The following is a 27,683-nucleotide window of genomic DNA, read 5'->3' as shown; positions in this document are numbered from 1 at the left end:
GGTGCCGATGGTGCCTCAAACGTTCATGGGTAGCCGTTTAGTGGGTGATACGAGTCACTGAAGAACCATCCCTATAAACACCAACAACGTAAAGTCCGCATCACCAGTAGCATAAACTACTCTTCAGAAGGCAATCGTAGGTGCAAACTACAAAATGCCCTCTGATTTTAATGCGCCAATAATCAAGAAAGCCGATCTACGGTCTCTATCGACTCCTATCCAATCCCCCTTCTTCTCGGAGGCTAATCCTTCGTCGCCAAAGACATATATATTATTTGGGTCCCCTTCCGACTCTGCTTTCTCCTGTGACAACTGTCTTTCCTCTTCCTCACGATCCCAAAGTACTTCTTCCCACTGAGAATCGCTGATGGTGACCGCCACTGTTTTAGCCTCTCGAATATTTGGGAGGACAGATGTGAGAAGGTTTGATAAAAGTTCTGAGGTTCCGTCTGCAGTTTGAGAGAGGAGAACCGGTAATGGGAGATACTCGGCCTGTACATCATTATAGATTAAATTAATTTGCTACATACGAAGGTTGATAACGTTGATCGCTCACCTCAAGAAGCATACCTTTGACGGCACCACCAGCAAGGACTACATGACCAACACGGACAAGCCAATCATTGCCAATAGCAAAAACAAAACCTTCCACAGAGAGTTGCTGACCGCCCTGACTTCTTTGCGCGCCAGGGGCTGTTTGCCTGACGGGGATCCAGCGTGCTCTCAACTGATGTAGAACTTGTTCTAATGCGCCGGGCGGACGGAGTGTGAGGAAAGTAGTTCGGTAGTGTGGTGGGACTGGGAAAACCTGTCCATCGGTAGTCTGGGAGTTCTGAACAATATCTGCACGAGTAGGTGCTGCAGGATCCTCTAGAAGGACAAAGACATTCTCATTCATCGCCAGAGTGCACATGGAGCGCTCTGAGTGGACTGGAAGGCCGGGTATTGAACCCAGTGTCGAGCGGTAAGATTTGACGCTCAGGAACCATCTTCCTCGGAGCTGACCCTACGAGCGGCATCAACGAACCGGGATGAGGATTGAGTTTTCGTTGCGACGAACATGGTGGTTTCGCACTATATTTTCACGGATGAGTTCGAGACCTGTGCTTGGTGCATTGATCCATCGAGCAAGCCTGGATCATGTATCAGATTAGCCACGCCAAACTGGTACTGAAATGACTCGCCCTGTGAATCCCATGAAACAAAAGAGTTGGTCAATAGTAAAGTCACTCAACTGTGGACCTGTGACACTGTCCACTTGTGACCACAAGACGCGTGACAAGACGCGTTAGACTCAAAATACAGTTAGTACCTTGAAGCTACTTACTCCTGATCTCCATCATCTATCATCACAAATGCCTAAACGCAAGACGCGTGAGGACCCCGACGCTGTCACTGAGGCTTCTCCTCCCAAGCGCGCCACTAGAGCCAGTGCTCGACAGAACAATTCTGGACTAGCTGCACCATCAGTCCGGTCTAGCAACTCTCCGAAGAAAGTTATCCAGCAGAGCAGCAAAAGCTTCCAAGCTGATGCACAGCTGGATACACCGGTGCAATCTGCACGCCCCTCACGAACCCGCAAGACGCAGCCAGCTGCCAGGCAGTCACCCCTCAAGAAGACCGACCCTTCATCACCTTCAACAAGGAATAGAAAACAGAATAACCCGATGATGAGTCCTCACAAACAAGAAGAACCTGACAACTCCGATGACGCCGATGAGCTGAATCTCTCTCCCCCCAAACTGCCGGTCAATTGCACAACGCCTCCACCTAGACCTCACGTTGGACGCGTCCTTTTGCATTCTGTAGAAATCACGACACCTAGATCATTCCCAAAGCTTGCTTTCGCAGCCTCACCGGCGCCTAGTACGCGACAACCTCCTGCTAAGACGCCTGCCACAACCACAGGTGTTGCATATCACGTAGCAGAACTAGCTGCCGCATCGCCAAGCCGTCCTTCCTCCCTTCAGAACGTCCTGCCTCTCCAGAACTCACCTAATCGGACCGATCAACTTCCGAGTACAACAAGTAGGGATAGGCTACAGTCGATGTCTCCCAAAAAAGATCAGCCTCCAGCTTCTAGACCCCAGTCACCTACTCGCATTCCTCGCAATCTCCCCTCTCATCTCGGCACATGCCTCCGTCTACAGAAGTGCGCTATGCTATTGGAACTACAAAATTGTAGCATGGAATTCAGTGAAGACGCTATTCTTGGCCCTACTAACACGGCAGCCTCTCAGCAACTAAAGGATCTACTTGCGGGAACTGTCACTCGTGGGGAGGGCAATAGTTGTTTTGTCCTAGGACCACGCGGCAGCGGAAAGACTACCGTAAGCTGCCCATATCTTTCCGTCGGCTAACCATATTAAAGCCAATGTTTCAAGATTGTGGATCGAGCTGTCGCGTCCCTGGACCAGACTCCGATTGTTATCAGGCTTTCGGGTCATACCGAACTCAATGATCGCCTCGCACTTCGAGAAATCGCGCGACAGCTCTCTCTCCAAACAGGCAAAACTTACCTCGGTGAACTTAATAATGACGATGGCCAAGATGATGACGACAATCCTTTCCTGGACGCCGGCCCAAGCATCGACATCCCGCCCCCATCCCATCTCCCCGCGTTGGTATCAGCCTTGACCACGCTTTCGCGGCCAGTGGTAGTCATTTTAGATGCCTTCGACCTCTTTGCGTTACACGCTCGGCAGGCACTTCTTTACTGTTTACTGGATACTGCGCAAAGCTGTAGAGTCGGTCAAGGACACAATGGCATTGCAGTCATTGGGGTAACTACAAGGATAGATACAATCAACCTTTTGGAGAAAAGGGTCAAGAGCAGGTTCTCTGGGCGAATGTTGCGTACTGCTGCTCCGACAGAGTTCTCATTCTGGATGAAGCTTATAGAACGAGTGTTACGGGCCCGAATTGAACCCCCAGAGGAAGAGTGGGAGCCGTTATGGACCCTAGCTATCGACAATTTTATCGCAGATCGGAAAGTGCTCGAACAAATTCAAGAAACTGTCGCTGTTACACACGACATTAGGGTACTTCAACGAATCTTGGTGCGACGCCTGGTGGCTAGCTCGGGAGCTTTTCTGACTATCGAATAGATTGGCGTTGTCGCTGCATTGGCCTCTTCGTCCCCGTTTCCCACATGTGCGCAGCTCATATCAGCAGTACATGCACAACGTATACGTGATCCGTTCCCTCACTTAAGCAGTGCGTCTATTTACTTTCCCTGGCATGAAGGTTTCGGCCGACTCCTCCGCCAGCATTGCCGTATCCCTCGATCTGTCTTCTTATAGCTGCCGTGCATGCTCATACTGCTGGTCATGATGCCGTAACCTTCGAGATGCTTTACGACACTTTCCGTGAACAATACCGTGCTTCGGCAGCGGCCCCAATTCAAGTTGCAGGAGGAAGCATCGGCATGTCTCGGTGTACTCGGGAAGTTCTGATGAGGGTGTGTCCAGAATTCTGATAGGCCTATTTTTAGTTGTTGACGTCTAATACAATTCAGGGGTTTGAGCGACTGATCGGTGAAAGAATATTCATATGCGTAACCGCCTCGTCTACGAGCATAGCTCCAGGATTCGCTCGATATCGAAGTGTTTTGACCTGGGATGATATCAAAAAGGCAGTCGACAAGATGGGTAAAACGAGCTTGAAAAAGTGGCTCACAAAAGCGCAATAAGTTTGTGACGTGGCTGCATAGTTTTGTTCGCCATTTAGAGTATGGATCAATCGAGAATCTTGAATGGTTGTTGTGCAGGCTATGTATGTATTTTGGCACGCAATGTATATACGAAATGGTTCGTCCATGAAATTGAAATGCCTTGCATGGCTATACAGGTTGTTCGGATTCAAGTATCAAGTACAAGTCATTTGACAGGTGGTATAACTCTTTCACCAGAACTAGTAGTTCTGCTGGTAAACATCTTCGGTGAATGTTTCCTGGATCTGCTCCTGAGCTTCAAGTGACTTGTCGTCAAAATGGATCACGATGTGGTAAATAAAATACATACCATGCGACTGGGCTCTCTGCCTCTGGTGCGCAGACCACGCGTCAGCCTGTTCCAGTGTTTCGTTAGAGCGTCTAGTCCCAATAACTAAATACATACACCCTTCGTCTCGACCAAACGGTCAACGGCAGCTCCTGCGAAACCAGCGCTAGACACTACATGAGCAATACGAAACGCATATGTCCGGCATGACCTACAAAAGTTCCTTGGCCAAAGCATGGCTTGGGGGCTTGCCATTCCTGGCACAATGATCTTCATAAGCCTTTGCAGCCTGAAATCCAACATGAGAACTGAATCTGGCAGGGAAAGACTGAGCTTACTTCGAAGGCGACGGCACCACCAAGGAGCTCGTGGCTCAAGCTAGCTTGGTGAGGTGCATCATCGCTTTGGAACTGTAGATGTATCATTGAAGATGTGTTATTTGTGGAGTTATAAAGGGACTAACACTGTCGTACTGGGTCTGGGAGCTAGAGAAGGCGTCGAGGAAACCCATGATAGTAAGTAGGAGTAAGTGAGTGAATGCAGAAGGGATGAGTGAACATGGGTTTATATACCTTTGGACTCCTTTAGAAGGTTCTTTCAACCCAAAAGCGGAGTATATGCCAGTGATGGGCGGTGTCAAAGATGATCAGGATCACATGAGACGTCTGGGGGACGACAATAGCCTCATTCTGTTTGATGGATAGTACCTTGGCAATGGTCGATACCCGGGAGATAAGATGTTCCGCAATCGGATTCTGGAGTATTGCGCGATCAGATATGATCAGTTGTGAATTCTACAGGGCTGTGTCCAAGTTGAGATGAAGATACGAAAGATAGGCGAACAATGCCGATCCAATCAGGGCTTTCCGTCACCTTGTAACGTAGCTGCGGACGGAGACAGTAAACTTCCTCACGCAACTGGAGTAGAAAATGCTGCGGTCGTTGGAGGGGGGGCTGTAACTGTAAATTCACAGCATGGTGGCAGCGGGGGGAAAACAGTACGACATAGTTTCTACTCTAGTATGAGAATAGCGGCAACGATCAAGGCCCGTGACGGCTGGAACATAGGATTGATCGGGTGTCAGAAGAACATGTCACCCTTAATAACTGAAACAAGTAGAATCTAGGGTGCACGTGTGCACTCAAGCCCAGGTGAAAGCAACCGCTTGGCTACGCTTTGTGGAAACATTTAAGAAATATTTAGATGAGGAGTCGGTTTAAGCAAAGCATTTTGAGAAACTATTAATTTTCACGCCATTGATAGGCACATCCGGCGCATCTGTAACATTGTTAACCGGGTTGGGTTATGAATAAACTAGTAAAACTTACCTGTAAACTGATCCCAAGAAGCAAATCAGCCCCCACGTTTCGTAAGTCAAATCCAAGAGGAACGCACAGGTCGTCATAGGCTCATCTGCAGATCTAATCTGTAGCTGATAAAAATACGCGCGTGGGTGACCACACTTGTCACAAGCGACTATATTGGTTATGCATATGGGTCAGTATCCCATCCTAAAAAAGAAAGGGCTCACCAGCAGTAGAATCAGCATCTCGCCAAGTCTCCTCTCCTCCAAGCACATCGTCTACCGCCTTGCGCTTCATACGCGAGCGGGATGTCATCTAGACACTATCACTACAGGACCGTACAGTGATAGTAAAGATCCGAGTTACACACCTGCTTCGAGATCGGAAACTCATATGCGCACGTATTGCACGCCCATTTATTGTAGCCTGTTTCCGATGATATCACAAGCAGATTAGCACATGTTGGACAGAACAGCATGTATGCTGTGGTAATTTCGTGTAATATTCGATTGGTAGTATACACTGAGGAAACTGAGAAAGTAACTGTATGTATACGAACGAGTTTGGATTATGAAGGGTGCTGGTGAACAAAAGTTGCTTTGGATTAAATCAGAGATCACGTGTCTATCGATAACTGCCACCGTGTGTATACGACCTGGGCCTGCCGCCTCAGGCCTCAGGCTGGAGTCCTGGACCGCGTTCGCCAACTCTTTCACGCAACTTACCGCCGTTGGCAATAGAATACCGATGGAAGCGCCACCGGATTTACTTGATTCAGGCTACGTTAACGAATCGTTGGTCCTTTGCCCCGGTTTCAGTCAGTTCTAATTTGACGTAAACCCTTTGCAGACACATACAGGCTTTCATCAACGCCCTACAGTCGGACGACCTAGATGGACATGACGCTCTATCAGCAGCTTCACCCCACACCGTTCCTAGTTCCCCTGTGCCACAGAGCCCTCGCGTGAGGAAGGTCTCCGCTCTTTCCGATTTCGCTCCAATCAACTTGAAGGTGAAGAGGTACGGAGCTTTATTCCTCGGTTCATTGATACTGCTGAACTTGTTGTGGTTAGAAAACGTAAGGGGGATAAATCTACGGTTAGGAGGCAAGAGTGGTCGTTTCTTGTGCTCCGATGGCCACTCCTTGTGAGCATTAATATCCCTGTTTCGACTTCGCTCAATATTCATTCTTCACCAGTTTCTGATATTTGTCCTCATCGCGGCTCAATTCGGATTCTACATCCTTATTAGACAACTTGTAAATACCAAAGAATGGCTACTAGCATGCAAGTTTGGCCTTGACTGTACCTACACTTTGGCTCATGCAAAATCCCAGGGCGAGGACAGAAAGGTCTTCTACGAAAGCGTCTTCGTGGGGCACGCACGTATCAGGTGTGTGACATGTCTTGAATCTTGATATATGCATCAGTCTCACTTTTGGCTATAGGAATGGAAGGAAACGGCAATGATGCTCGATAAATACCTTCTATTCAATGACTGGAAGAAGGTTGACGAGGATGCATTTTATGATTGGAAACTTCTGCGCAAGGTGAAGAAAGTGCTGTATATCAAACACAGGAGCTCAAGTGACACTTGTTAGGTGAATCGGTCGTTAAAGATTTTGAGAGAGAAGAAGGATGTTCGCGGCGTTCTCGGTGTATTAGAAACATGTATCCGAGCCAATTTTGTAGGAGTCGAGTCTTCCAGGTGAGTTTTTTCAAGTTGCTCAATTCCATTCCCATTCACAACTCTCTTAGGCTTTACAGTGAAGTAAGCATTTTATCCTTCAAATAGGAGCCTAATCCACACCTTTGAGGTACCAGACTTTCCTGGGCACCAAGGACTTAATCGAATGTCAGTTCTACCAAGATGGATCTTATTCGGTCTAATTCCCCTTTAATAGCATATCATACAGAGTTGCAACGCGCGTTGCAATTCGTTCGAGAGTCCCCGGAGCTTTCTAGTGAAGAGAAGAGGAGGTTCTTCAAAAATGCTAGTACTAATCTGGGAACATCTGCCTTGTGTCTCTCTGGTGGCGCGTCTTTTGGATATTGTAAGTCGGAAACTATCCCACGCGATTGACATTTGACTCCCTCTTCTAGACCATTTTGGTGTAGTGAAAGCTTTCCTAGATGCAGGGCTGCTTCCCCGGGTTATTGCTGGAACATCCGCTGGTGGCCTCGTTGCCGCTCTGGTATGCACACGTACAGACGCGGAACTGAAGACTCTTCTTGTTCCGGAACTCGCCCAAAAACTGACGGCATGTGAAGACACCTTCACTGTATGGATAAAGCATTTTTGGGCCACCGGCGCAAGATTTGATAGTGTTGCGTGGGCTCGTAAGGTTGGCAGGTATACTCAACTAACGTTTCTTTTTTAACCTGTTTTTTACAGTGCACATTCTTCACAAGAGGTTCTATGACCTTTCGAGAAGCCTATCAACGGACCGGGCGAATCCTCAACATTTCTGTTGTCCCTGCTGATCGCCACGCGTAAGCTCGTTATCTGGGCCGTGAGTCTAAAACAGCTGACATTCATTTCAGTCCCACGAAGCTCCTGAATTACATGACTGCGCCGGACACGATAATTTGGACGGCCCTACTCGCTTCAGCAGCTGTACCCGGGATTCTCAACCCGGTTGTACTCATGCAGAAGCTCCACGATGGCCGCGTAGTGCCATGGAATTGGGGGTAGTAAGTTTAAGGACGGGTCTTTGAGGTAAGCAGGCATAATTTGCCAAGATATCTTCATGCGCCTCTGACATCAACCAGGGTTGATATTCCTCTTCAAGCTCTTAAAATGTACTTCAATGGTGAGATTGAGATTGTTGTTGTTGGACGATTATGACCGGCTGATTATGGTTCGAGTTACCCATCCGGTTGTGTCCCAAGTGAACCCTCACGTCCATCTGTTCTTCTTTGCACCTCGTGGCTCGGCAGGAAAACCGGTAGCTCACAGGAAAGGAAAGGGTATGGGATGAACATCTTATTTTTTTTCTAGTCAATGCTTCATGCGTTTACAGGGTGGCGAGGCAATTTTATTCTGTCTGCAGCGGAACAGTGGCTCAAACTAGAGCTCACAAAGAATTTCAAGGTAATTGCTTATTTAATTGTGCGGGTAGATTCTAAATAAACCATTCTCACCAGGTGATTCGTGATCTCGAACTTCTTCCGCAGTTACTCGGACAGGACTGGTCTAGCGTCTTTCTGCAACGTTTTGATGGGGCTGTCACGTATGTACCAATCATCCGACCATCTGACGACACTCACTCGGCTTCAGAATCTGGCCGAGAACGCGAATCTTGGTGCGTAGTCCGCACAGCATTTTCTAAATACAATGCTGATGGTTAATTGAATGATAGGATTGGTTACATATCTTGAGCGACCCAGACTCAGCCGAGCTCGAACGAATGATGAAAGTTGGGCAAATTGTAACGTGGCCTAAGGTCAGAACTACTGGCGCTCCATGTCTTTGTTCTTTTGCTCATTGTTGACTTAAGTTGCATATGATCGAAAATCGGTTTCGCATAGAAAATGAGATTCTCATGGGTCGACAGGCAGTCCGCATGGCAATTGACCGGGTTCGGTCTCGTACAAATCCCGGTGACACCCGGAATATTATTGTTAACGGTCAAGCCGTCCCTGAGCCCGTTACCGGCTCACGACTTCGTGTCAGATCCGAGTCGCCAATACCATTGGACTCGGATACCGAACGCGCATTTGAAGACAATGGCACGGCTTGGTACTTTCGCCGTGGTCGCCCTACATCTGGTGCCCCAAGGGAATCTGAGACGAGCACACCGTATGAAAACAACTATAACAATACTACCGACCCTTTGCGTTCTCCTGTTCTGCGTCGTAAGTGGGCATCTGATCTCCTCGATCGCAACGGCGATAGCGCAGCTGGAAACTCATCTGCAAGCCCGCGTGCAGCCACGCCAGAACCGTCTGCTGATGATACAAGGCAAAACGCTTCTAATTCATCAACATTCTTCAGAAATCTTAGGCCAGGATCATTGTCGATGTCATTCTCGTCTCACAGACCTGCTAGATCCAACGGGAGGGGTTTGAGTGTAGATGCATCAGAATTTCCCTGGGGTAGTGAAAGTTCATCGGAGGATGAATTAGATCATCTCCAACCACAGTCCGCTCTTCACTTGAATAATGAATTCAATGAAGATGCAGTTTCAGATGGAGAAGGAGTAGATTCAAACTGATGCAGTGTCCCTATTACTTGTATACTGTATACTGACTGTAGCCATGACTTCAACCATGTATTTCTGCACTCCCCCTCTGTTGAGAATTTCAAGTTCTCGTACTCTTTGCACAGACTCAGATAAACTCACTCTGAGGAGGCGAGCATGTCATATATTCCGCTAGTTATATTCTCCGCTAGTCACTACACGGGCCATGTCCACTGATTAGATATATGCCTCGCATCTCAACACCCTCAATGATATCCGAAACGCTTCTTCTGTTTGTAACTTAGTATGTAGCGTGCTCTCAAGCTTGTCTCAAGCAACTTCGGAGTTGGTTGGCCTTCCGGCGCTTGCCGAAACTCGACTGTCAGCTACCGTCACGGTATCCACCCCTATTTATGATGATAGTACCCGCAGCATCAGCTGATTCGGAGACGCTCATCCTTGCGTCTGCGCAAAAAACGGTGGTATGTTTCAGAGGCATCAGCAGCTCACATAAATCAGAGAAAGCTGAGCGCTGATCATTGGCAGCATCAGTGCGAACATTGAAATATTGAAGCTCAAGGATAACGAGATTATCGGTGCCGATGACGCCGCGGCGTAGGCGGAGCTGGACTTATGACTCAACAAGAAGATACCTTGTGGCTTGGCATATGTGGGCGAGAGGTATTCGGTTCTGTGTGCGCGACGAGAATCATGGAACAACTTAGATTGACCCCTGTACCATAGATTACCTGTAACAATGAATGCTTCAATGCTTTTTTTACATTAACATTATGCACCGACCAAGATCTGAGGCGAATACTGGCAGTGTGTGTAAATACAAGTAGAGGTCACGGGAAGATTCAAGTCGAACTCTCGGGCTTCTAACCAACCACATCAATCATGTCTTCAGAACCTAGCTCACCACCTCATTCAGAGTTTCTTGCCGCAGCAGCTCAACGCCGCAATGTCACAACGGGACAAGTAATTCCTATTAGTGCTGAACTTCTTCGACGGCACGAGCAGCAGCAGAAGTTTCGACGTTTGATAAACCCTGGGATCACTCGACCTAACTCCCAAGAAGCAGCGATGGCTTCCTTGAAGGTGTGCAGTGGATGAATTAATTATCATATATGAACAACCTATCGATGATGGGCTTCTCGCAAGATATTATCAAAGATCTCTGAGAACCTGATACGAGAGCCCGAAAACCCCAAATTCCGGCAGTTTAAACCGACAAATGATACGATCAGACGGCACCTGATTGAAACTAAGGGTGCGCTCGAGTATGCAATCGAGGTGCGTTTGACTGAACTTATGTACGTACCTATCTGATCTCAAGAGGGTAGATAGGGTTTCGTCCGGAGGTATGTCTCCCCTATCAGTACTGCGCTAACACCGCTTTATCACGAGTTCCTTGTAGGTAAAGGAGTTTCAGCCCCTCTACGTCTGGAATGAGCGCAAAAGCGAAGAATTGCGCCTTGGCGCTCAAATATTACAAGAGACTATAGAACTGGCTGAGCAAAAATTAGCCAGGTCTCAGAAAAATGCGGCTGAAGCGAAGGCTGCTGCTGAGGCTGCCACACAAAAGGTACGTCACTGCAACAATTGAGTATTCAGTTATCCAGACATAATCAAATCACAGGCTCTACTGGCTTTCATGGATGATCGCAAAACCAAGATGCTTCGTGACCAACGCGATCGCGACAATCGCGAAGTTCGGGCCCTTCACTCTTCGAGTGTAGATCACGAAGGAACTACATCCCCTTCCTCGCCGCTCTCCAATATAGGAATGCCAGGCGGTGGTCATGTATTGTCATCACCTGACCCTGTAGTAGTAGACGAACCTCCCCCGTACCGCGACTGACAGTTTTCAACCCCTGCCGATCTAACATGCTCGCATTTACGCTGACCAACGATCAAGTATTATTGTATGAATCGATTAATTTGTAGCAACACAATATATATACAACTCAAGACGAAGTCTAAGGAGTGGTGTTCTTTAAGAGACTTGACTCATCAATCTTCAAACCCAGATCTATTGCATGGGGGAAATCAGGAATGGGAAGCAGTGAGGGCGATGATAATTGCGTGCCTCTCACGCTGTGAGAATGATGCTGGGATGCAGCTTTGGATCCGATGGTCAGATTTATTTGATTCCAAGCAAACGCAGGAAAAAAAGACATACAAGTCGATTGTTCATAAGCCCTTGCCCTTTGCAAAACAAGGTTCTGAGCGCCCTGTCGGACAGGCGACCGACTGCGTCCCAAGAGGTCTGACGGATTATGGGGAGGCAGTGATGGAATCATAGAGCTGCGTCGATCAAAGGAAGGGAACATAGACCTTGTGGGAGATTTCGCCCTCTCGTTGTGGTCATCTGAGGTCGATGTCAAATTGCGCCCCTGCATTATTGACGATCCAAAGGATCTCACGACTTGCGACAACCGTGACTTAGTAGGTGATGCAGGTGGTAGTATAGGAATCGGGAACTCCGAGACAGCTGGCACCCCTGGACTGCTGATGCGGAGAGGGGGAATGGGTGGAGCATTATGCAACACGTGCTGTTGTCTCTCTCGCAGCGATGGACTAGTCGGCGGTTGCTGGTTAGAGAGGGTTAGCGAGCGGGAATGCGCCAGTCGAGGCATTACTTCATGTACAGAGGGCATTCGGCGTCGCGGGCCGCGATTGGCCTCTTCGTGTGGCTTGTCAGGAAGTGCTAGGTCTTGCACGTATCCGCTAGGTGTCCAAGTGACTCCATTGACAAAAACCTCAGCATGTAGCTGACGGTGTGTTTTCGCAGACTTTCTCCTAGCCACGAGGAGCCTAGGTGATGGTGCCACCTCGACATGTACTTCAGCGTGTGTTTTCCTATGCCTTTTCGCAGATAATGGGCGCACTGGTATATCGGTCGCCTTCTGAGATGGCTGCGTTACGTTTCCAAGCGCAGGGTAAATATCAAAGTGCGGGTAGGCAGCAAGGTCTAAAACCATAATTGAGGTAAACCGGAAATCAAATGGGCACGCGTACTCACAGATGTTTAAGACTGGGTACCCGTGGTCCATTCTTACACTTGATGTTCCGCTTGCAGCAGGGGCATCAACTCTCGGGGGGATACTGGGATATAGATCAAAGTAGGGATACACAGGTGGATCTGCTGCTGATTCAGTATGGGTAGTATTTGCAGTATACTTGAAACACGTACAGATCGCAAGATATGGATATGAACTAGCAGTTACATTAAAAATCTTTGATTCTTCCCGGGTCACTAGTTCTGCCGCGCGGGCGGGATACAGATTGAAGTGAGGGTACGCATGAGGATCTATGTGCTCTATGAGAAGAGGAGTAAGAAAAACGTAATGTAGAACTCACAGATGACCAGGAAGGGGTACGTGCTACTCGAAACGACAAGCTTGCTGTTAGTTATGTCCTCCTCCCGATTCGCTAGCTCTGCCGCGCGGGCGGGATACAGATTGAAGTGAGGGTACACATGAGGATCTACATGCGCTGTGAGAAGATGACTAAGAAAAACGGAATGTAGGACTCACAAACGACAACGAAGGGATACGCTGGAGCGGAGAACTTGCCGGTGGCCATGTCCTCCTCCCGACTCGCTAATTCTGCCGCACGGGCGGGATATAGATTAAAGTGAGGGTACACATGAGGATCTACGTGCTCTGTGAGAAGACAATCGAGACAAGCGGAATGTAGGACTCACAAATGACAAGGAAGGGGTATGCTGAAACGGAGAACCTATCATTGGCCGTGGCCTCTCCCCGACTCGCTGGTTCTGCGGCACGTGCGGGATACAGATCGAAGTGCGGATACACAGCAGGATCTATGTACTCGGTGAGAAAGCGTGTGAGAGAACTAGACTGTAGAACCCACAGATGACCAAGAAGGGGTACGTGCTACTCGAGGCAAAGAAATTGCTGGTCGTCAAATCCTTACCATCACGGGACGCATGTATCTGAACACGTGGATACAAGTCGAAGTGAGGATAAGCGGGAGGGTCTACATGAAGCAAATTAAGTATCGGGCAATCGCTCACTTCCACTTGAGCCAACTCACAAGGACAAATGTATGGGTAAGTCCCCGCAAGGTCAACTGATACACTATCGACATTGTCCTGAAAGGAGCAAAAATTCTTAATCATTATTCACCAAATTAGGTCTCCTGCTTTACCTTGGCGGGCTCCTCTTGTTGCGAACCTCCGGACCCCATGTTTGGCAAGGCAGGATACAGGTCAAAGTGTGGATACACCGCGGGATCTAGAATAAAAGGTTCAGTATACAGACTCGAGGGTGAAGGTGGGGTCTCACATAAATCGAATGACGGGAAATATCTAGCCAACGTAACTTTCATACATTCCGACTTGTAGTGAGTCTGAGATCTGCTCATAGGGCTTTCGCATGTCTTGTTCAGCGTCGGATATGGCTCCACAAAAGGATAAGCGGAGGGATCTAAGGCGCTAGTTAGTGTGACTCGTACTGAAAAATACTGGGCGACTCACAGATGTCTAGCCATGGATAATGCGATGATAAGCGGACAGTGATTTCAGAGGCATTTTCGACTTCGGTTGGGGGATATACTGTTTTCAGGCTCCATGGGTAGCCTGCAGGGTCTGGGGGGAATGAGCTCCAAGCCAGTAATCAACACTTGCATGCTCCACATACAGATATCAAGAACAGGATATTGTGGCCGAAGTTTCACTTGAAGAGGCTGCGCGATCTCGTCTTCTGCTTTCCGGGGTCCGGCCACCTCGGCACTGACTTGTGGATATGGGTTCACATGGGGGTAAACAGAAGGATCTAGTGCACGTCAGACCTCGTTCAAGAAAGGGCGCAAGACAACTTACAAATAAGCAACCACGGATAGCTACTCGGGAGCACCACAGATGAAGATGATTCGACAGCCGGTGCCGGATAAATCGAATTGAGATTATACGGGTAAAGAGGCGAGTCTGAAAACAATCAGCCCAAGAAAAAAGCGCGACGCCAACGACTACTCACAAAGATTAAACAGGGGGTAAGCTGGAGCAAGTTCTACAACAATAGACTTTTGTGGCTGAAAGGCGGCCGTTTTTTTAGGAGAAGAAATAGCTGAGCATGCAATTGAAGGATATAAGTTAAAATGAGGGTAAACTGCAGGATCTAATGGTCGAGCTGAGCATCACCCTAAAATCCAATCAATGCGACAACTCACAAATTTCAAGTATAGGATAACCTCTAGCGCTGCTGAGGCCGCTGTTCACCTCTGCGCACGCAGGATAAATATTGAAATAAGGATAGGAAGCTGGGTCTGTGGAAAAGTTAGCAATCCTTCATTTATCACAAGCAATGAAGGCTCACAGATGTCTAGACTGGGATATTCTGATTTCAGCCCTCCTTGTCGACTGAGTGAAATGAGCATGGAATTGCTAGGCTGTGCACCGTTAACTTCATGCCATGGTCCAACGTCAAACCAGGGCATGCCAACCCAAGGATTCGAAGAGGTGCTGCGCTGCAACTCCAGGTCACCCTTGTCTTGGGAAGCGTGAATATCAAACCAAGGCCATGCCCGGATGGCAGGCACGATGGCCCAGGGGCTATATGAAACCCCAGACTTTGCATTGTCAAGTTCGGACCAAGGCCAAACCTGAACCTGTGGCATTCCAGCCCAAGGATTATAAGAAGAAGTAGTTGATGGAAGTGTCGCCACTTTTGTAACATCGAACCATGAAGACGATGAAGCAGACATGCCCACCCATGGGCTGTATGACTCCACTGCTGGTGATACGTTTCCAACCTTGAACCATGGCCAGACCTTGTGCCAGGGAGCTCCAGAGGCTGGACTCGCTAAAGTGTCTTCCAGCATTCGGTGAGCAATGTCTGGGGACGGCAAGCGATCAATGCTGGCCACATCTGACCGCCAATCGTCAGCAGGCCCCCAGCTAGTGGCCGTAGCGGGGGTCAGGGGTGCGCTCTCAAGCATACGTCTACCAATGTCAGGCGAAGGTAAACGATCGATGCTTGATACGTCCGAAAGCCAATCATCATCCGGAGGTCCCCAGCTAGTTGCTGTAATCGGTGTCAACAGCACAGATTCCTGCATGCGACGATCAAGATGGACAGAAGGAAGGCGGCAAGAAGACAATGGAGAATGCAGAGGCGGACTAAGTGGCCCAGCGGATGTGACGGACCAGGCAAAGTCTGCTAAATTCAGAGGCTCTTGGACTCCCGCCTCTACCTCTAAGGGGTACTCATCCGTAGCCTCAATCGCCGCAAGACCCAATGTAGCATTAGGGATGGGCTGGTATGACTCCGTCATTGACGCAGGATCCAAGAGTGCGCTCGCTCTCCATGAATTGACGCGCCGATGGAGCTCGGCTTTCGACGTCTGCGGAACGGCAGCAGATTGTGGGATAGGAGACAGTTGATGCGCAACATGGTTTGAAGGCGGAGAAGTTGCTTGCGATGCTTTGTACGAATCCTGGAGCGCAGTGGAATCTAGCCGGTCAAGGAGGGAAAGTTTCTTGGGTGCGTGACGGATAGTTGTAGGCCTTGAGTTCAACTGAATGGTCTGATTATCCCAGCGGTCTTCATTCACAACGTGCTCCTCTGCAAACGTAGTCTTACTGTCACCATGCAAGTGCAGTATAGATGCATGGGACTGCGGAGCAGGAACAATGGTGTCGTCACGCAGTGTACCGGCAAGCCAGGCATCGAACCAGCGAGCTTTGTTGAGGTCAATGTCGAATTCTATGCGACCACCGATAGGTAGTTGTTGGGAGCCATTACGTGACTCCGTGAGATGTGTCAATAGATACTGCCAGGCATCGTCAGATATGCGCGGCGTCATGGTGATACCATTTTCAGTGATATGGTGGTAGAGACACAAGCCCACTGTGCTCGGGAAATTGAACTCCCGTGCGATTGCAGTGAGTTGCCCGTACATCTAATCCCAAAGTTAGAACACTCATTGCTCGGTAGTTGGGACTACGAACCGTAGGGAATAGGGGCATGAGGATCCCTTGAGATAAACGGTGACGAGGTCCCATGGACAGCACGTTACCCAGTTGACCATGATCCACGGGAAAGTCTGGTGGAGGAAGAACAACGATCAAAGACTTCGAGGCCCGTGAAGGGGTTCGGTCGCGATTATCTCGCACTCCCGAGTTCTGGTACGACAAAGTGGACGTCCTGCGAGATTGGAATTTAGAACGCTCTGGAAAACTCAAAGCAGAATGCGCCAGCTGTTCCAGCTCTGCGCCAGCGACGAGAGAAGCCGGCGGTAGTTGAACAGGTAAGGATTCTTGATCGGTCTCCGGTGGGCTGAGAGGAAGTGGATGATTATTTCGGGAGGAATGAATAGCTGGCATGGTATGGTAGTACGGATGGCTAGTAAAGTGAGACATTGTTCTGATGTCCAGAAAATTAGCGACACTGAGCACAAGCAGGTGACTGTCGGCTCTCTGAAAACCGAGGTCAGTCCAGGCGGCTGGAGTTCGAGTCGCTGGCTAGCAGCGAAGGAACCTGCGGGAGAAACGTGAGCGAGTACGATAGATAAAACGGGTATAAGTATGATGATGCAGGAAGTAGCACGAGGCTATGGGAGGAACAGGAGAGTAACGGTTCTCAGCGGGACCTGAGTGAACAGCCCGGGATTGGATCACACGAAAGACTGTGTAAATTGTCAGGGCGACCGTGTCAATGATTCTAAATTTCTAATTGAGCCATGCCATGGTGAGAGTATGTTCACGGAGTAGCTCCAAGATTAACATGTCTTTTGGATGAATTCATACCATTCCTTCAAACGGCTTCCCTCCGGTCTGTCCACGGTGGTAAAGCATGAGCCGAGTAAGAACTCCCGAAGCGAATCCTACCAGGGAATTCTGTGCTGAATCTGACATGGCTGTTCCAAATGATGATCAATGCCAATAGCCGTAGACCCCGGTTGCGATGCAAGTCCCACCCACTGATTGAAGTTCTTGAAGTTCAACTACCCGCGACACCGCCACTTACATACACGCCCAGGATTATTTCCTTTTATGATTTCGAGTGATAACACGTCTTTGACACGGAACTATAATGGACTCTAGACTAGCACAATTCGCAGCTCTCAACCAGAAGGACAAAGCTCCAGCCTATCTATCTCTGGTGTCAGAGATCCTCGCTCGTCAAGATCAGTCTCTCATAGCTCCTGATCTTCATACGTTAGTGGAAACAGTCGTCCAGGATGTAGGCATCGTCGTCGGAAGACAAGTCCTCTCTGAACTAGTCAGAAACCTTGGTACCGGAAGCATATCAGATCACAACCTGCGGAAACGCGTCGTGGAGGAAACTCTCAACACGCTTCAGCCACGAATCGTAAGCTATGAAGAGCAGGTGCGTTTGCGTGATTGCCCCTGAAGATGCAGTCCGATAACATATTTTACAGGTCAACTCTTTACGCTTTCAACTCGCAGATTTACTAGAAACAGAAGAGGAATGGAGCGAAGCCGCCCGTGTCCTCATGGGAATATCTTCTCGGTGAGCCTCGCTCATCTAAGTATAGTCCCTATGTGCCCCACTCATCTGAGCCTGTGGCAGGTCTCTACCAGACGAGGAAAAGTTCCGTGTGAATATCCGGATAGTCAGACTGCTTCTAGAGGACGAGGATTCTGTTCAGGCGGAGACTTACTATAATCGCGCCGCCTCCCTTTCCAATTCGACATCAGACCGAGAGACACAACTTCAGTTCAAGCTCTGCCAAGCCAGAATCAGTGACTATGCACGCAAGTTCCTTGAGGCTGCAATGCGTTATCACGAGCTGAGTTGGCTTGCTGAGATCGACGAAGAAGAAAGAAAGGAGATGTTGTAGGTCGCATCTAGCGATATTTGCATCCTACTGACAAGATTAGGTCGGCTGCAGTGACCTGCGCGGTCTTGGCCCCAGCTGGTCCAAACAGGTCGCGCGTGCTTGCTTCACTGTATAGAGACGAGCGTTCGGCTGACCTACCCTCATACAACATCCTGTCTAAAATGTTCCTCGATCACATCCTCCGCCCAGCTGAAATCAGAACCTTTGAGGAGCGCCTTCGGCCTCATCAATTAGCAAAGATTGCTATTTCTTCCAATGATCAGCTTGCCTCGACTATTGACGATGATGACTCTGCCGAACCGTCGACAAGTACTCGCAGGGGGCCATCAACCGTTCTTGATCGAGCGGTTATGGAGCACAATCTATTGGCGAGCTCAAAAATCTATAACAATATCACTTTTAGAGGTCTCGGTGCTCTCCTAGATCTAGCACCTGGAGCAGCAGAGACAATGGCACGAAAAATGATAGAGCAAGGTCGTCTGAAAGGGTCGATTGATCAAGTCGATAAGCTCATCTGGTTCGATGCGGCAAGAGAGGAAGATGACGCTCAAGGCAAAGCAGGTGGTCTTGGTGACGTAGAGCAGATAAATGAGGACACTGGCGCTCCGTTCACTAAGCGGTGGGACTTGCAAATTCGCATGACGGCGGCAAATGTACGTTCCGGGAGTCCCCTCAGATAATCCTCAAGCTGATTTGATTTGCAGGTGGAGACTATCGTGCAACACCTGGCTGAGAAGGGTCTTGTCCAACAACCAGCGGTTACAGCATGAAACGGGTTGCAATTCTTGTAAACTACGATGTGTAGCTGGTGCCATGCATACAATGTCCAGTACATTATAATCAACCATACCGATGAGATATATTATACGAGCCCGTTTTCCAGTTTGCGACGCTTCTTGGCTCGCTCCCGTTTGGTCTCTAGCTCATGCCATTCACCTTCTAAAGTGGACAGGCTGTTCAGAAAGAAAGAAGCGTTGAACAACTTGCAAGACACGAAAAATGAATCATAACGTACTCAACAGGCAGCTCAGGTGGAGGTTGCTCTTCTTTGAAGTAGGGAGCTTCAAGAGCTTCAAGGGCAGTAACTCTCTGCGTCGGATCATAAGCAAGAAGGCGCTCAGCTAGGTCAAGGGCTGCGGGCGATAACCATCTAAGATCAAAGTGAGCTCATCAAATGACACATGATTGTATCTGCATATGGACGCACCGAGAGAATAACTCGCGGAAATGACCATGAATCACATCTTTCGGCTTCACCAGCTCATACCATGGCAGTGCGGTGAGCCCTTGCCATCGCTCAGTAGACGGAGTTCCAAGAATACGGTAGATCACGTCCAACTGATGGATTTCATCATTGCCCTGGAACACTGGTTTTTTGGTGAAAAGTTCTAGCATGATGCAGCTGGACAACACCATCAGCAAAGGGCGGTGCAAGAAGGCACGAGCGAAACATACCCTGCACTCCACATATCAACTTCCGGCCCATATACCGTAGCACCGAAGAGCAACTCTGGCGGTCGATACCATAGAGTGATGACACGATTGGTATAATCACTTCGCCGGCGTTTCTGGTAAAAGCGTGCCAGACCAAAGTCGGCGAGTTTTAGCTCCCCTCGGTTATTGATAAGAATGTTAGAACCCTTGATATCACGGTGGATGACGCCTTTGCGGTGCAGATATGCTAGCCCAGCAAGCATCTGGCTGCACAGTGACTTCAGATTGGCCTGCGAAAATGAGAACTGCGTCTGAGACAAAACCCCTGTAAGGTCATGATCCATGTACTCGAACACCATGTACACAGATCCTTGAAGAAAGGAATCAGTATGTTGAGGGGGCAATAGATCCCAAAAAAATTACCATTTGATACCATCATCTCGTAAAGGCGGACGACATTCTGATGTCGTAAGGACTGCAGTAGTTTGATTTCCCGCATGGCAGTAACTGGAAAGCCATCCTTTTCTGCTTCCATGCGGATTCGCTTGAGCGCCACGTGGACATTGGTGATGACATTGCGAGCCTTATAAACCTTGCCGAATGTGCCTTCGCCAACCTGGGAGACAATGGCATAGAGGTCCTTGCAGGTCGTCCCCGATGGAGAGGACGGCCGTGGCGTGCCTTCCGCGTCTGGCTCCACTGTATGCGACTGCTGGGCAGGACTGACAGAAACATCACCACTGCCTGCTGGCTTCGGTACAATGGAAGCCTTCAGCGAGTCGCTGACAGCTGAAGGTAGGACCTGTATAGGCTGGGGAACCAGAGGTGTCCTTGTAACAGGTTCGCGTGGACCAGGGACTTGTTGGAACGGCAAGGACCGTGGGAGGATACTTCCGTGCATATCTTCATCTCTATTGGTTGCACCTTCATCGCGAGTACGCTTCGCAGGGACTTCTGAATGAATCTTAGGGGAGGTGGGGGATTTATGTTGAGGGGCGGGACCAGCTTCATCGTCGTCTTCGTCACGTGGGAAAAACAATTTAACCGCTGAACTAGGTTCCCCAATGGGCCTAAATCCTGCCTTCGAGGTCTTCCGAATCTTAGGAGAGTCATGATCAGCCAAGCCGGATGCGGATGATGGATGATAGCTGATGGGAGAATCGCCTAGATGATGTTTCGTAGACGTTCGTGGAACCTTGGCTGGAGGAGGCATTTGCTCAGCAGCAGGCGAGAAATGTCGACGTCGCTGCAAAATAATCAGCACCTATCTGGGGTCGCATCGAGTGTGCTTACATTGCCCTGCTTTCCATTCGTTCTCGTCTTTCCATTGGGCCGCGATTCAGAGTCCCTTGAGATGGGGAGAGGACCACCATGTGGTTGTTGGATGGTGGTTTGTGATATAGACAGTGATATATCGTTGATAGAAGTTGCAGGTGGTAAACGGTGTTTAGGTTTGGGCCGGTCATCCATACTCTGGCTTGAACTTCTGCTTCTACTCCGGCTTACCGACGAGGTCGATGAAAGGCTGCGTCGACGCCCTCTACGCATGGTCCAACTACGATCGGACGATCCAGGGGAATATGACTTCCAACTTTGGGCTTCCCTGCCAGTTCGTCCCCTGTCAGTGGGCGTCCGACTACGCCGCCGAACTGGACTGTAGCTATGTTGCTGCGATCTTGGAGACAAGGACCTTGAGTGCGAACGACCTCGTGAAGACATACGAGAGTAGTAAGAATCAGGAGAACGTGAGCGCGATCGTGTCCCCGCAGGTGATGGTGATCTGGAGGGTACCGGTTTCGGTTTAACAGGGGAGATGCGAACGGGTTTGGCAGGCAAGGGATGGAACTCCCGTCTCTGCCAGCTGTAGACAAAAACAATATGAGAATGCGAGATAGCACAATATGAAACACAAAGCACTTGTTCAGGTCATCGTCATCGTCATTTCGGCGCTGCTCTCTCTCTCGCTCTTTATCTCTCTCCTTCTCCATCCGAATACGATTTTTATTCTGATTTTTCTTGTTTTTATTCTTGTTTCCGTTATTGCGATTGCGATTGTGCTTGCCCCCTTGGTCGGCGCCACGCGCTTGCCATCCGGGACCAGGCTCCCAAGACCGTTCATCCTTGGGTGGTTCCTCTTGCACATCCTGCGTCCGAGGTTGCCTGTCTCTGCGAGTGTCCCAACCATTGTCTCGCTGTTGAAACTTTCGATTATTGCGACGGCGGTTGTGGTTGTGGTTGTTGTCATTATTAGGATGATGATTATCTCCCCGATCATCCTTCCCCCATCTGTCGTCCGGTTGCCAGCCATGGCTGCGACCTCTATCCGTATATGAAGTAGACGCTCCCCAATTTTGTTGCTCCGAAGAACCTTGGTTGGCTGCCCAATCCCTACCCTGCTGGCTCCAATCATGTTTAGGACGCACGGACCACGGTGGATCATCATCGTGGAGGTCGTAACCATCTCTGCTACCACGATGATGAACATCGGACGGACGGGAGTGAAAACGGTCAGGTGCTGCCAGTGAGTCAAAAACTGGAGGAGGTTCCCAACTCATGTCAGAGAAATTTCGGGTTGCGAAAGGGACATAAGAGTCTCTTTGTTGATGACGAGAGCGAGAATAAGCTTCAGACTGGGTGTCTTCAACCCGTGAGACATGCAGAGGTGGTCCGTCGTCCTCGACATCGTCGATTTTGCCACGCTTGCGCCTCGATCTGGTGTGAGAAGTGTGCATGGTTAGTTTTCAAATGTCGGCGTTGAAGCGCTTGAGAGGTGGGTGAGACGAGTGGTAGAAGCAAAGACGTGACGTGTTGTTTTGAACGGGCAAAAAAGGACGTCCCGTTGCAGTTGGTAGAAGATAGACTGAACAGCTCGGCAAAAATGAATGCAAAACGAACGCTCAAATCACACAGAAGGATACCAGAGCAACACTGAAAGCAAAAAGACGAGATTAACGTCCACAAAGCAGTAGGCAGCGTGATTGGACACAGAGCAAAAGGTCAGCAGGAGCCTTTCGGGTGCAGGGCGCAAGATAATTGAACTTACATAACAACGAGAAAAACAATTCAGCAGAGGTTTGCAGTTATACCATTGACCATAGGTTCAGTTTTGAAAGGTCCTGTGGAAGTCCTGAAGTGATGAAGTATGCTCCCAGTGCTCCGTCCGATTTGTGTGGTGCCACGGCGGCAGTGAGTCAAACAAGAGTGGTCTAATGATCCACTCCCGAGCAATACACGACTCAAACATCAATTCAAAGTGACATCTGAAACGCCAGAGCGACGAAAAGCTAGGAAATGAATACTTTCACTTGATAGAGACGCCAAATGATATGGTCGTATCTTGAGATGTAGCAAGGCTACCACGTATTCCTAGTTCAAGGTTGTATGTTGCAGAACTTATTGTCAACGAGCCACGACTTCAAGTTTGGCCTCATGTGTGTGATATACCCACCACCTCCGAAACCAAAATTACTCGTAAGTACTGTATATATACTGCACATACAACAGATAAATCTTTCATTGATTTATGCACTGCGTGAGCTGCGCCTCCGACTGCTCCCCTCCACCATCCCGAATGCTCCGTAGCGCCTGTTCGTAGTTTAGGAGGAGACGTGAGAATTGCAGCTCCGCGCTGCCACTCAAACCCGTCCTTAGTGTACGACGCGCATTGCTCTTTTTAATCGTTTCAGCATCGTTCCATCTCGAGAATGATGGCACTCCGCGAGCCGGGGCAAATAACTGCGAGAAATAAGATAATATGTAATAGAAAGTATTCAGGATGCGCACCTTGACTGTTGTATCGATCCCACTGACAGCAACCAGAGGCAAGTGCGGGTGACTTTCAATCACATTGACTACCTGTTGGTCGCCTTCGAGAATGTCAACAAGTTCCCCAGTCGACTTTCGCCAGATGAAGAAGTTGCCATCATCTGACCCTGAAGTTACGAACTCGTCATGGGGCCCTAAAAAGTTCACTGCAGATGATATTCAACATCAATCAATACATCTACATCAACCAGATCGCACCGTCTTTGATTGTTTCGATATTGCAATGCCCAGTAAACCGCGTACGCGGATATACCACGGGCACAGCCTGATGTGAATCCGTGTCTTGGGGGGTGAACAGGCGGTCACTCTCATCCTCATCATCCTCGTCATCCTCATCATCCTCGTCATCCTCGTCATCCTCATGATACTCATCATCGCCATCTTCGTCATCTTCTTGCGATGGATCATCAATGTCGTCCATTAAATTGTCTGCAAGCATTGATTCTAGTCGATCCTCGACAATCATCTCGACGTCCGGACCAGTTAAAGGTTCACCGTATGAAGACGGCGACTTCCTCGTGCAGAGCTGTCTCTGCTTCGCGTTAGGCGTGAGGATCGAGTGTGGACCTCGCATGTCCTCGAAAATTTCAGGCTCGTCTCGCGTCGAATAAAGAAACACTCCGTCCGAGTGATATGCTACAAAGCGTTGACTGCATCAATCCTCATGACATATCGTCAAGTAAATGGACATACATAACAACACCTGTCCCTATCGTTCAGCAAACCTTCATAATACGAGATTAAAACAACTCACCTCATGCCCATTCCAAGCGGACATCCGCGCGCCAGTAATATGTTCATATCCCTTTCTTTCTCCCTTTGCACGTGAGCGGCGTCCAAACCTCCTGACGCATGTCGTTGCACTGTCTGCATCAGGAGGTACGCCCCACTCTGCATGCAAGTAACGCCCCGCATGCCTGCGGTCGAACAAGTGCGCCTAAGGATCGCAATTGTGAGAAAAATCCAAGAATAGTGAATCCCACAAGGTAGAGCAAGGGAAACTACAGACGAGAGAGAGTACCACCACTAAGCCAATGATGTTTCCCAGGCACATCAACTTCAAACATCAAGAGGGACGCCGAGAAAAAATATCAAATGACAAACACGCACATATGGCGATTCACCACCCACGACAAACTGATACGGTGTGAGCGGTGAAAGTGCAATTGTTGAAAGCTCGTGTGGAAGCGTCACCAGCGGTGCAGGGCACGCGCCTGACGTGCATGAATGTGATGTACGCAAATCGTGTTGACGCACTTGGCCATCCTGAGTATCTAGTCAATAAAATTTAGAAACCAACTAGAACACACGCTACCTCGGCCACGGTAAGGAACAGATCGGGGCTATCCTCAGTGATGATGCGCTTCGCGCGGCCAGTGTGACAGCGCAGTACGCGAATACACGACTCCCGCGTGGTATACTCCATTTCACTTCCCGTAGGCGATTGTCCCACCGCCTCGCCCACGTCGAACACACGAACTTGCCGGTCTCCGGAGACGGTCGCACTACCGACATAATTATCGTCATATCGAAAGTGAGCGTAGTTGAGACTTACATCCTTGTAGAAAACGGAAGCATCTGCGCGTTAAAGATATTCTGTGTATGACCTGTGCTGATTACACTCTGGCACGCAAATGGATACTCTTCCTGACTTTCAGCATTCGACGATTTCTCAGCCGAACTTGCGGTGACACTCGACGAGCGGCTTGGATCAGAGCTACTAGATGTGTCCGCACCAGTAGAACCTGACGGGTCCATCCGCCAGATTCGAATACTATAATGATATTACAAAGGACGTATCCAAGTCAACCATCCGGGTTGAGAACTTGCTGACCACACGCACTTGGCATCGTCCCCACTGGTAATTAACAGTTCTCCATCCTGCGCCCAGCTAACCGCATTGACGCAGCTACATAATGTAAGAGCGAACATAAGAACAGGTATGACCTCCGAGACAAGGCCAAAAGCAATTCACCATCCAGTCGCCAGCCATCGGGTTGGACGATGAACAAGACCTGTCAAATAAGATGACGCACCCAGTATGTCCCCAGTCTTCTCCTCCAAGCACGCCCACCCTATCTAGCCTTTCGCTTAGTGCGCGTGCCACTCGCGCGCGCTTTAGACGGTTCACTGGTGCACATTTCAATGTGGAGGGTGCACGAAGCGACGAAGGAGAACGTAGGTGTAGGTCGTCAAGATCATCCGCGTCATCCATGTTCGATAGAAATGGATCTTTAGATGAGAATTTACTGGCAAAGACGATAGTGCACGCACTGCGTTGTTAGTAGCGCATACTCCTGTTCTGTCATGTGACTCATGTCAAATATAATTTATAGTGTGTTGCACGATTTTTGGACAGAGTTTATACGCCATGCGATGTATCGGATCAACATATTATAACTGTACAGCAGAGCATCGCAATAGCAGGTAATGACGCATGTGGATAACCCAGGCACTCATAATTGAAGTTTTTCAAACTGTGCAGAAGACGCATGTACCACTTTGTGGTATAGATACCAGCTTCGTCATGGTACAAGATCGCCTAGGAACCCCTCATGTAGCCTTGGCGAACCCAACAGCGTCCCGGCCGAGGTCGTAAACTGTGTAGTAACGGCGGAGGAACACATCACCTGAAGGCACTTATCAGGATGTCCGTGGTAAAAAGTATATGGATCGCGTACCAATAATCCACAATGAACCTCCAGGAAGGTTGATATCCATACCGGTGAACGAAGAAATGCACGTGCCCTGAACTTCCAATACATAGTCGCTCCCCTTGAGTGGGTAGGGTTTGCCGCCGAAATAGAAGGTCATCTCGGGAAGGGATGGGACTTTAGCACAGTCCACTTGGTATTGGCCGTTCCAGGACTTGGTGGCGCCAATTTGGGTATTGAGCATTTCGGCAATGTCAGTGGGAAGGGCGATGAGGGAGGTGCCTATATGCAATCTAGTGAGAAATTGAAATTGATCAGATAAAGAGGGGACTTGCCGGTGTCAATAGCAGCGCCTGTCATGTCAAGTTCCAGTACATCGCTTCCAAATGCGACTTTCTCAAGCTCGACTTCCCAGTATGCCTTGCGGCGGAGGGGGACGTAGTCGATGGTACCAGTGTACGCGGCGCTGTCGATACCACCAAACGTGGCCTCACCACCATCAGCTTCTGATTCACCAAGGCGGAAGGCGAAGACAGGCTCGTCGATGAGACCTTGGTTAATCATGCTGTAGAATGGGGGAGTGATATGGTTAACAGAGATGGTATCGTAGGCAAGGCCGAGAATACCGTCGAACCTAATTCACGGGTCAACCGCAATTCATCAAAACTTTCAAGGGAAATGGACATACTTGCCGAAGGCAAAAGTGAGACCAGGCTCTTTGGTGGCCTCTGCGAAGTCCTGGCTACGGATAGTGAGGTCACCGATGGTGAGAACGTCTGAGGAGACGTAGCCCTCCATGGAGCCAGTGCCGTACTGAATGGAGAACTCGGATCCATTGGCCTTGTACGTAGAGGAAGAGGTAGACTCGTATTTAGCATGAAGGAAGCACGCGATGGATGTGCACTTGGAGCTGGGGACCCAGAGGTTACTCGACCTAGAAGAGAGCGAATGTTAAGCATACGACAAAAAATAAAAGGAAAACTCCTTACCCAGTATCAAGGATAACCTTGAATGACTGAGGGGGCGTACCAATGAGAATCTCAGTGTAATACTGAGCATTCATGAAGTCTGAGAAATGTGAATATGCCAGCAAGAGAGGAGATGGCAGTCACATACTGGTGAGGGGGACGTCATGTCCACCGTTGATGACTCCCTGAGTCCAGAAGAGATCATCCTCACCAGTTGATGGGCGAATGTGACGGCCAGCACCGCCAGCACCCATCAAAGGTAGTTGTTGGGAAGGTGCTGCGCCATACTTCTCCGCGAGGTAGGCAGTCTCTAGTGAATGACCTGGTGATACTTGTGGTAGCTTGTTAAGCTTTAGTTTGTGTACACCAGCTGAAGCGAAAGGAAGGAGGCAGAGCGTTGTAGCGAACGCGGAGAGTAACATTGTGTAAAGAGAAAGAGGGACGGGCAAGTTCGCAGCTGTTAACGGTCTTAAATGGG

The 27,683-nt window shown here is 49.1% G+C and overlaps 12 protein-coding genes across 12 annotated transcripts; 4 read left to right on the top strand and 8 right to left on the bottom strand.

The window, feature by feature from the left end:
• Nucleotides 1-55: 55 nt before the first annotated feature.
• On the bottom strand, nt 56-1,286 carry DFJ58DRAFT_769838 (uncharacterized protein). The gene is made up of 4 exons (XM_041389042.1): nt 1,185-1,286; nt 1,061-1,133; nt 557-1,006; nt 56-492 (listed from the first exon to the last, which is right to left on the bottom strand). Exons 1-4 carry the CDS (start codon nt 1,196-1,198, stop codon nt 148-150), a joined length of 882 nt encoding a protein of 293 aa, XP_041247789.1. The 5' UTR covers nt 1,199-1,286; the 3' UTR covers nt 56-147.
• Nucleotides 1,287-2,048: 762 nt separating this feature from the next.
• DFJ58DRAFT_654908 (AAA ATPase domain-containing protein) lies at nt 2,049-3,691 on the top strand (the record flags this gene model as incomplete). Its single annotated transcript, XM_041381823.1, has 5 exons — nt 2,049-2,330; nt 2,385-3,071; nt 3,108-3,216; nt 3,270-3,448; nt 3,518-3,691. 5 exons carry the CDS (start codon nt 2,049-2,051, stop codon nt 3,689-3,691), a joined length of 1,431 nt encoding a protein of 476 aa, XP_041247788.1.
• DFJ58DRAFT_769833 (uncharacterized protein) lies at nt 3,433-4,540 on the bottom strand. Its single transcript, XM_041389041.1, has 6 exons — nt 4,465-4,540; nt 4,340-4,411; nt 4,217-4,290; nt 4,119-4,167; nt 4,023-4,068; nt 3,433-3,968 (listed from the first exon to the last, which is right to left on the bottom strand). The coding sequence occupies exons 1-6, from the start codon at nt 4,510-4,512 to the stop codon at nt 3,913-3,915; spliced, it is 345 nt and encodes a 114-aa protein (XP_041247787.1). The 5' UTR covers nt 4,513-4,540; the 3' UTR covers nt 3,433-3,912.
• Nucleotides 4,541-4,980: 440 nt separating this feature from the next.
• Nucleotides 4,981-5,875, bottom strand: DFJ58DRAFT_141528 (uncharacterized protein). The gene is made up of 5 exons (XM_041378851.1): nt 5,677-5,875; nt 5,534-5,621; nt 5,398-5,478; nt 5,331-5,337; nt 4,981-5,280 (listed from the first exon to the last, which is right to left on the bottom strand). Exons 1-5 carry the CDS (start codon nt 5,782-5,784, stop codon nt 5,244-5,246), a joined length of 321 nt encoding a protein of 106 aa, XP_041247786.1. The 5' UTR covers nt 5,785-5,875; the 3' UTR covers nt 4,981-5,243.
• A 178-nt stretch (nt 5,876-6,053) lies between these two features.
• DFJ58DRAFT_724082 (patatin-domain-containing protein) lies at nt 6,054-9,522 on the top strand (the record flags this gene model as incomplete). The annotated part of the gene is made up of 20 exons (XM_041385088.1): nt 6,054-6,100; nt 6,156-6,326; nt 6,380-6,452; nt 6,505-6,610; nt 6,643-6,698; nt 6,754-6,855; nt 6,907-7,013; nt 7,064-7,076; nt 7,130-7,160; nt 7,210-7,359; nt 7,409-7,650; nt 7,701-7,798; nt 7,850-7,996; nt 8,078-8,118; nt 8,198-8,275; nt 8,329-8,399; nt 8,453-8,538; nt 8,586-8,610; nt 8,668-8,751; nt 8,806-9,522. The coding sequence occupies 20 exons, from the start codon at nt 6,054-6,056 to the stop codon at nt 9,520-9,522; spliced, it is 2,445 nt and encodes an 814-aa protein (XP_041247785.1).
• An 841-nt stretch (nt 9,523-10,363) lies between these two features.
• Nucleotides 10,364-11,469, top strand: DFJ58DRAFT_769821 (uncharacterized protein). The gene is made up of 5 exons (XM_041389040.1): nt 10,364-10,590; nt 10,654-10,785; nt 10,836-10,853; nt 10,910-11,077; nt 11,132-11,469. Exons 1-5 carry the CDS (start codon nt 10,390-10,392, stop codon nt 11,351-11,353), a joined length of 741 nt encoding a protein of 246 aa, XP_041247784.1. The 5' UTR covers nt 10,364-10,389; the 3' UTR covers nt 11,354-11,469.
• On the bottom strand, nt 11,413-17,103 carry DFJ58DRAFT_141451 (uncharacterized protein). Its single transcript, XM_041378850.1, has 18 exons — nt 16,469-17,103; nt 14,835-16,419; nt 14,689-14,784; nt 14,496-14,636; nt 14,342-14,446; nt 14,160-14,294; nt 13,997-14,107; nt 13,806-13,946; nt 13,669-13,754; nt 13,555-13,612; nt 13,372-13,497; nt 13,202-13,321; nt 13,032-13,151; nt 12,856-12,981; nt 12,689-12,805; nt 12,518-12,637; nt 11,675-12,466; nt 11,413-11,614 (listed from the first exon to the last, which is right to left on the bottom strand). Exons 1-18 carry the CDS (start codon nt 16,877-16,879, stop codon nt 11,472-11,474), a joined length of 4,533 nt encoding a protein of 1,510 aa, XP_041247783.1. The 5' UTR covers nt 16,880-17,103; the 3' UTR covers nt 11,413-11,471.
• Nucleotides 17,104-17,467: 364 nt separating this feature from the next.
• DFJ58DRAFT_679456 (uncharacterized protein) lies at nt 17,468-19,475 on the top strand. The gene is made up of 6 exons (XM_041383180.1): nt 17,468-17,849; nt 17,902-17,993; nt 18,054-18,320; nt 18,365-18,977; nt 19,029-19,277; nt 19,340-19,475. The coding sequence occupies exons 1-5, from the start codon at nt 17,553-17,555 to the stop codon at nt 19,092-19,094; spliced, it is 1,335 nt and encodes a 444-aa protein (XP_041247782.1). The 5' UTR covers nt 17,468-17,552; the 3' UTR covers nt 19,095-19,277; nt 19,340-19,475.
• DFJ58DRAFT_141431 (Pkinase-domain-containing protein) lies at nt 19,176-21,027 on the bottom strand. The gene is made up of 5 exons (XM_041378849.1): nt 20,182-21,027; nt 19,780-20,128; nt 19,532-19,726; nt 19,340-19,474; nt 19,176-19,277 (listed from the first exon to the last, which is right to left on the bottom strand). The coding sequence occupies exons 1-5, from the start codon at nt 20,969-20,971 to the stop codon at nt 19,187-19,189; spliced, it is 1,560 nt and encodes a 519-aa protein (XP_041247781.1). The 5' UTR covers nt 20,972-21,027; the 3' UTR covers nt 19,176-19,186.
• Nucleotides 21,028-21,578: 551 nt separating this feature from the next.
• DFJ58DRAFT_141402 (uncharacterized protein) lies at nt 21,579-22,441 on the bottom strand. The gene has a single exon (XM_041378848.1). It carries the CDS (start codon nt 22,241-22,243, stop codon nt 21,680-21,682), a length of 564 nt encoding a protein of 187 aa, XP_041247780.1. The 5' UTR covers nt 22,244-22,441; the 3' UTR covers nt 21,579-21,679.
• Nucleotides 22,442-23,182: 741 nt separating this feature from the next.
• DFJ58DRAFT_769807 (WD40 repeat-like protein) lies at nt 23,183-25,873 on the bottom strand. Its single transcript, XM_041389039.1, has 10 exons — nt 25,620-25,873; nt 25,427-25,492; nt 25,139-25,357; nt 24,899-25,088; nt 24,694-24,849; nt 24,338-24,520; nt 24,277-24,286; nt 23,782-24,219; nt 23,542-23,729; nt 23,183-23,493 (listed from the first exon to the last, which is right to left on the bottom strand). Exons 1-10 carry the CDS (start codon nt 25,796-25,798, stop codon nt 23,272-23,274), a joined length of 1,851 nt encoding a protein of 616 aa, XP_041247779.1. The 5' UTR covers nt 25,799-25,873; the 3' UTR covers nt 23,183-23,271.
• Nucleotides 25,874-25,893: 20 nt separating this feature from the next.
• On the bottom strand, nt 25,894-27,641 carry DFJ58DRAFT_769802 (Asp-domain-containing protein). Its single transcript, XM_041389038.1, has 6 exons — nt 27,354-27,641; nt 27,227-27,305; nt 26,926-27,171; nt 26,573-26,871; nt 26,265-26,519; nt 25,894-26,213 (listed from the first exon to the last, which is right to left on the bottom strand). The coding sequence occupies exons 1-6, from the start codon at nt 27,625-27,627 to the stop codon at nt 26,137-26,139; spliced, it is 1,230 nt and encodes a 409-aa protein (XP_041247778.1). The 5' UTR covers nt 27,628-27,641; the 3' UTR covers nt 25,894-26,136.
• Nucleotides 27,642-27,683: the final 42 nt, after the last annotated feature.

This window comes from Suillus subalutaceus (assembly GCF_016647625.1).
Source record: "Suillus subalutaceus strain FC151 chromosome Unknown DFJ58scaffold_17, whole genome shotgun sequence".
NCBI lineage: Eukaryota > Fungi > Basidiomycota > Agaricomycetes > Boletales > Suillaceae > Suillus > Suillus subalutaceus.
The sequence above is the reverse complement of the archived record's forward strand: the minus strand, read 5'-3'. Positions and strand labels throughout refer to the sequence as shown.

Bases quoted from the DNA above. Each gene is read 5' to 3' on its own strand.
- DFJ58DRAFT_679456 (XM_041383180.1), top strand. From the start codon at position 17,553: ATGGACTCTAGACTAGCACAATTCGCAGCTCTCAACCAGAAGGACAAA. The intron at 17,850-17,901 runs GTGCGTTTGCGT...CATATTTTACAG, and splicing joins TCGTAAGCTATGAAGAGCAG to GTCAACTCTTTACGCTTTCA. The intron at 18,978-19,028 runs GTACGTTCCGGG...TTTGATTTGCAG, and splicing joins TTCGCATGACGGCGGCAAAT to GTGGAGACTATCGTGCAACA.
- DFJ58DRAFT_769833 (XM_041389041.1), bottom strand. From the start codon at position 4,512: ATGGGTTTCCTCGACGCCTTCTCTAGCTCCCAGACCCAGTACGACAGT. The intron at 4,412-4,464 runs GTTAGTCCCTTT...ATACATCTACAG, and splicing joins CCCAGACCCAGTACGACAGT to TTCCAAAGCGATGATGCACC. The intron at 4,069-4,118 runs GTATGTATTTAG...ACACTGGAACAG, and splicing joins GTTTGGTCGAGACGAAGGGT to GCTGACGCGTGGTCTGCGCA.
- DFJ58DRAFT_141528 (XM_041378851.1), bottom strand. From the start codon at position 5,784: ATGCTGTTCTGTCCAACATGTGCTAATCTGCTTGTGATATCATCGGAA. The intron at 5,622-5,676 runs GTGTGTAACTCG...GATAGTGTCTAG, and splicing joins AGTTTCCGATCTCGAAGCAG to ATGACATCCCGCTCGCGTAT. The intron at 5,479-5,533 runs GTGAGCCCTTTC...TAACCAATATAG, and splicing joins AGATGCTGATTCTACTGCTG to TCGCTTGTGACAAGTGTGGT.
- DFJ58DRAFT_141431 (XM_041378849.1), bottom strand. From the start codon at position 20,971: ATGCCTCCTCCAGCCAAGGTTCCACGAACGTCTACGAAACATCATCTA. The intron at 20,129-20,181 runs GTAATTTTTTTG...CCTTTCTTCAAG, and splicing joins CGAGATGATGGTATCAAATG to GATCTGTGTACATGGTGTTC. The intron at 19,278-19,339 runs GTACGTTATGAT...CTTTCTGAACAG, and splicing joins CCACCTGAGCTGCCTGTTGA to CCTGTCCACTTTAGAAGGTG.
- DFJ58DRAFT_141402 (XM_041378848.1), bottom strand. From the start codon at position 22,243: ATGTTCATCATCGTGGTAGCAGAGATGGTTACGACCTCCACGATGATG.
- DFJ58DRAFT_769838 (XM_041389042.1), bottom strand. The intron at 1,007-1,060 runs GTTCGTCGCAAC...TGCCGCTCGTAG, and splicing joins ATATAGTGCGAAACCACCAT to GGTCAGCTCCGAGGAAGATG. The intron at 493-556 runs GTGAGCGATCAA...AATGATGTACAG, and splicing joins TCAAAGGTATGCTTCTTGAG to GCCGAGTATCTCCCATTACC.
- DFJ58DRAFT_769821 (XM_041389040.1), top strand. From the start codon at position 10,390: ATGTCTTCAGAACCTAGCTCACCACCTCATTCAGAGTTTCTTGCCGCA. The intron at 10,591-10,653 runs GTGTGCAGTGGA...GCTTCTCGCAAG, and splicing joins CAGCGATGGCTTCCTTGAAG to ATATTATCAAAGATCTCTGA. The intron at 11,078-11,131 runs GTACGTCACTGC...ATCAAATCACAG, and splicing joins CTGAGGCTGCCACACAAAAG to GCTCTACTGGCTTTCATGGA.
- DFJ58DRAFT_769802 (XM_041389038.1), bottom strand. From the start codon at position 27,627: ATGTTACTCTCCGCGTTCGCTACAACGCTCTGCCTCCTTCCTTTCGCT. The intron at 26,872-26,925 runs GTATGTCCATTT...CCCGTGAATTAG, and splicing joins CTCACTTTTGCCTTCGGCAA to GTTCGACGGTATTCTCGGCC. The intron at 26,214-26,264 runs GTACGCGATCCA...AAGTGCCTTCAG, and splicing joins AGGTTCATTGTGGATTATTG to GTGATGTGTTCCTCCGCCGT.
- DFJ58DRAFT_141451 (XM_041378850.1), bottom strand. From the start codon at position 16,879: ATGTCTCACTTTACTAGCCATCCGTACTACCATACCATGCCAGCTATT. The intron at 14,108-14,159 runs GTATGTGGAGCA...CATTCCCCCCAG, and splicing joins ATATCCTGTTCTTGATATCT to ACCCTGCAGGCTACCCATGG. The intron at 12,638-12,688 runs GTACGTGTTTCA...AATCAGCAGCAG, and splicing joins ATATCCATATCTTGCGATCT to ATCCACCTGTGTATCCCTAC.
- DFJ58DRAFT_769807 (XM_041389039.1), bottom strand. From the start codon at position 25,798: ATGGATGACGCGGATGATCTTGACGACCTACACCTACGTTCTCCTTCG. The intron at 24,521-24,693 runs GTGCGTGTTTGT...TGCGATCCTTAG, and splicing joins TGGGTGGTGAATCGCCATAT to GCGCACTTGTTCGACCGCAG. The intron at 23,494-23,541 runs GTGCGCATCCTG...TATTTCTCGCAG, and splicing joins GGATCGATACAACAGTCAAG to TTATTTGCCCCGGCTCGCGG.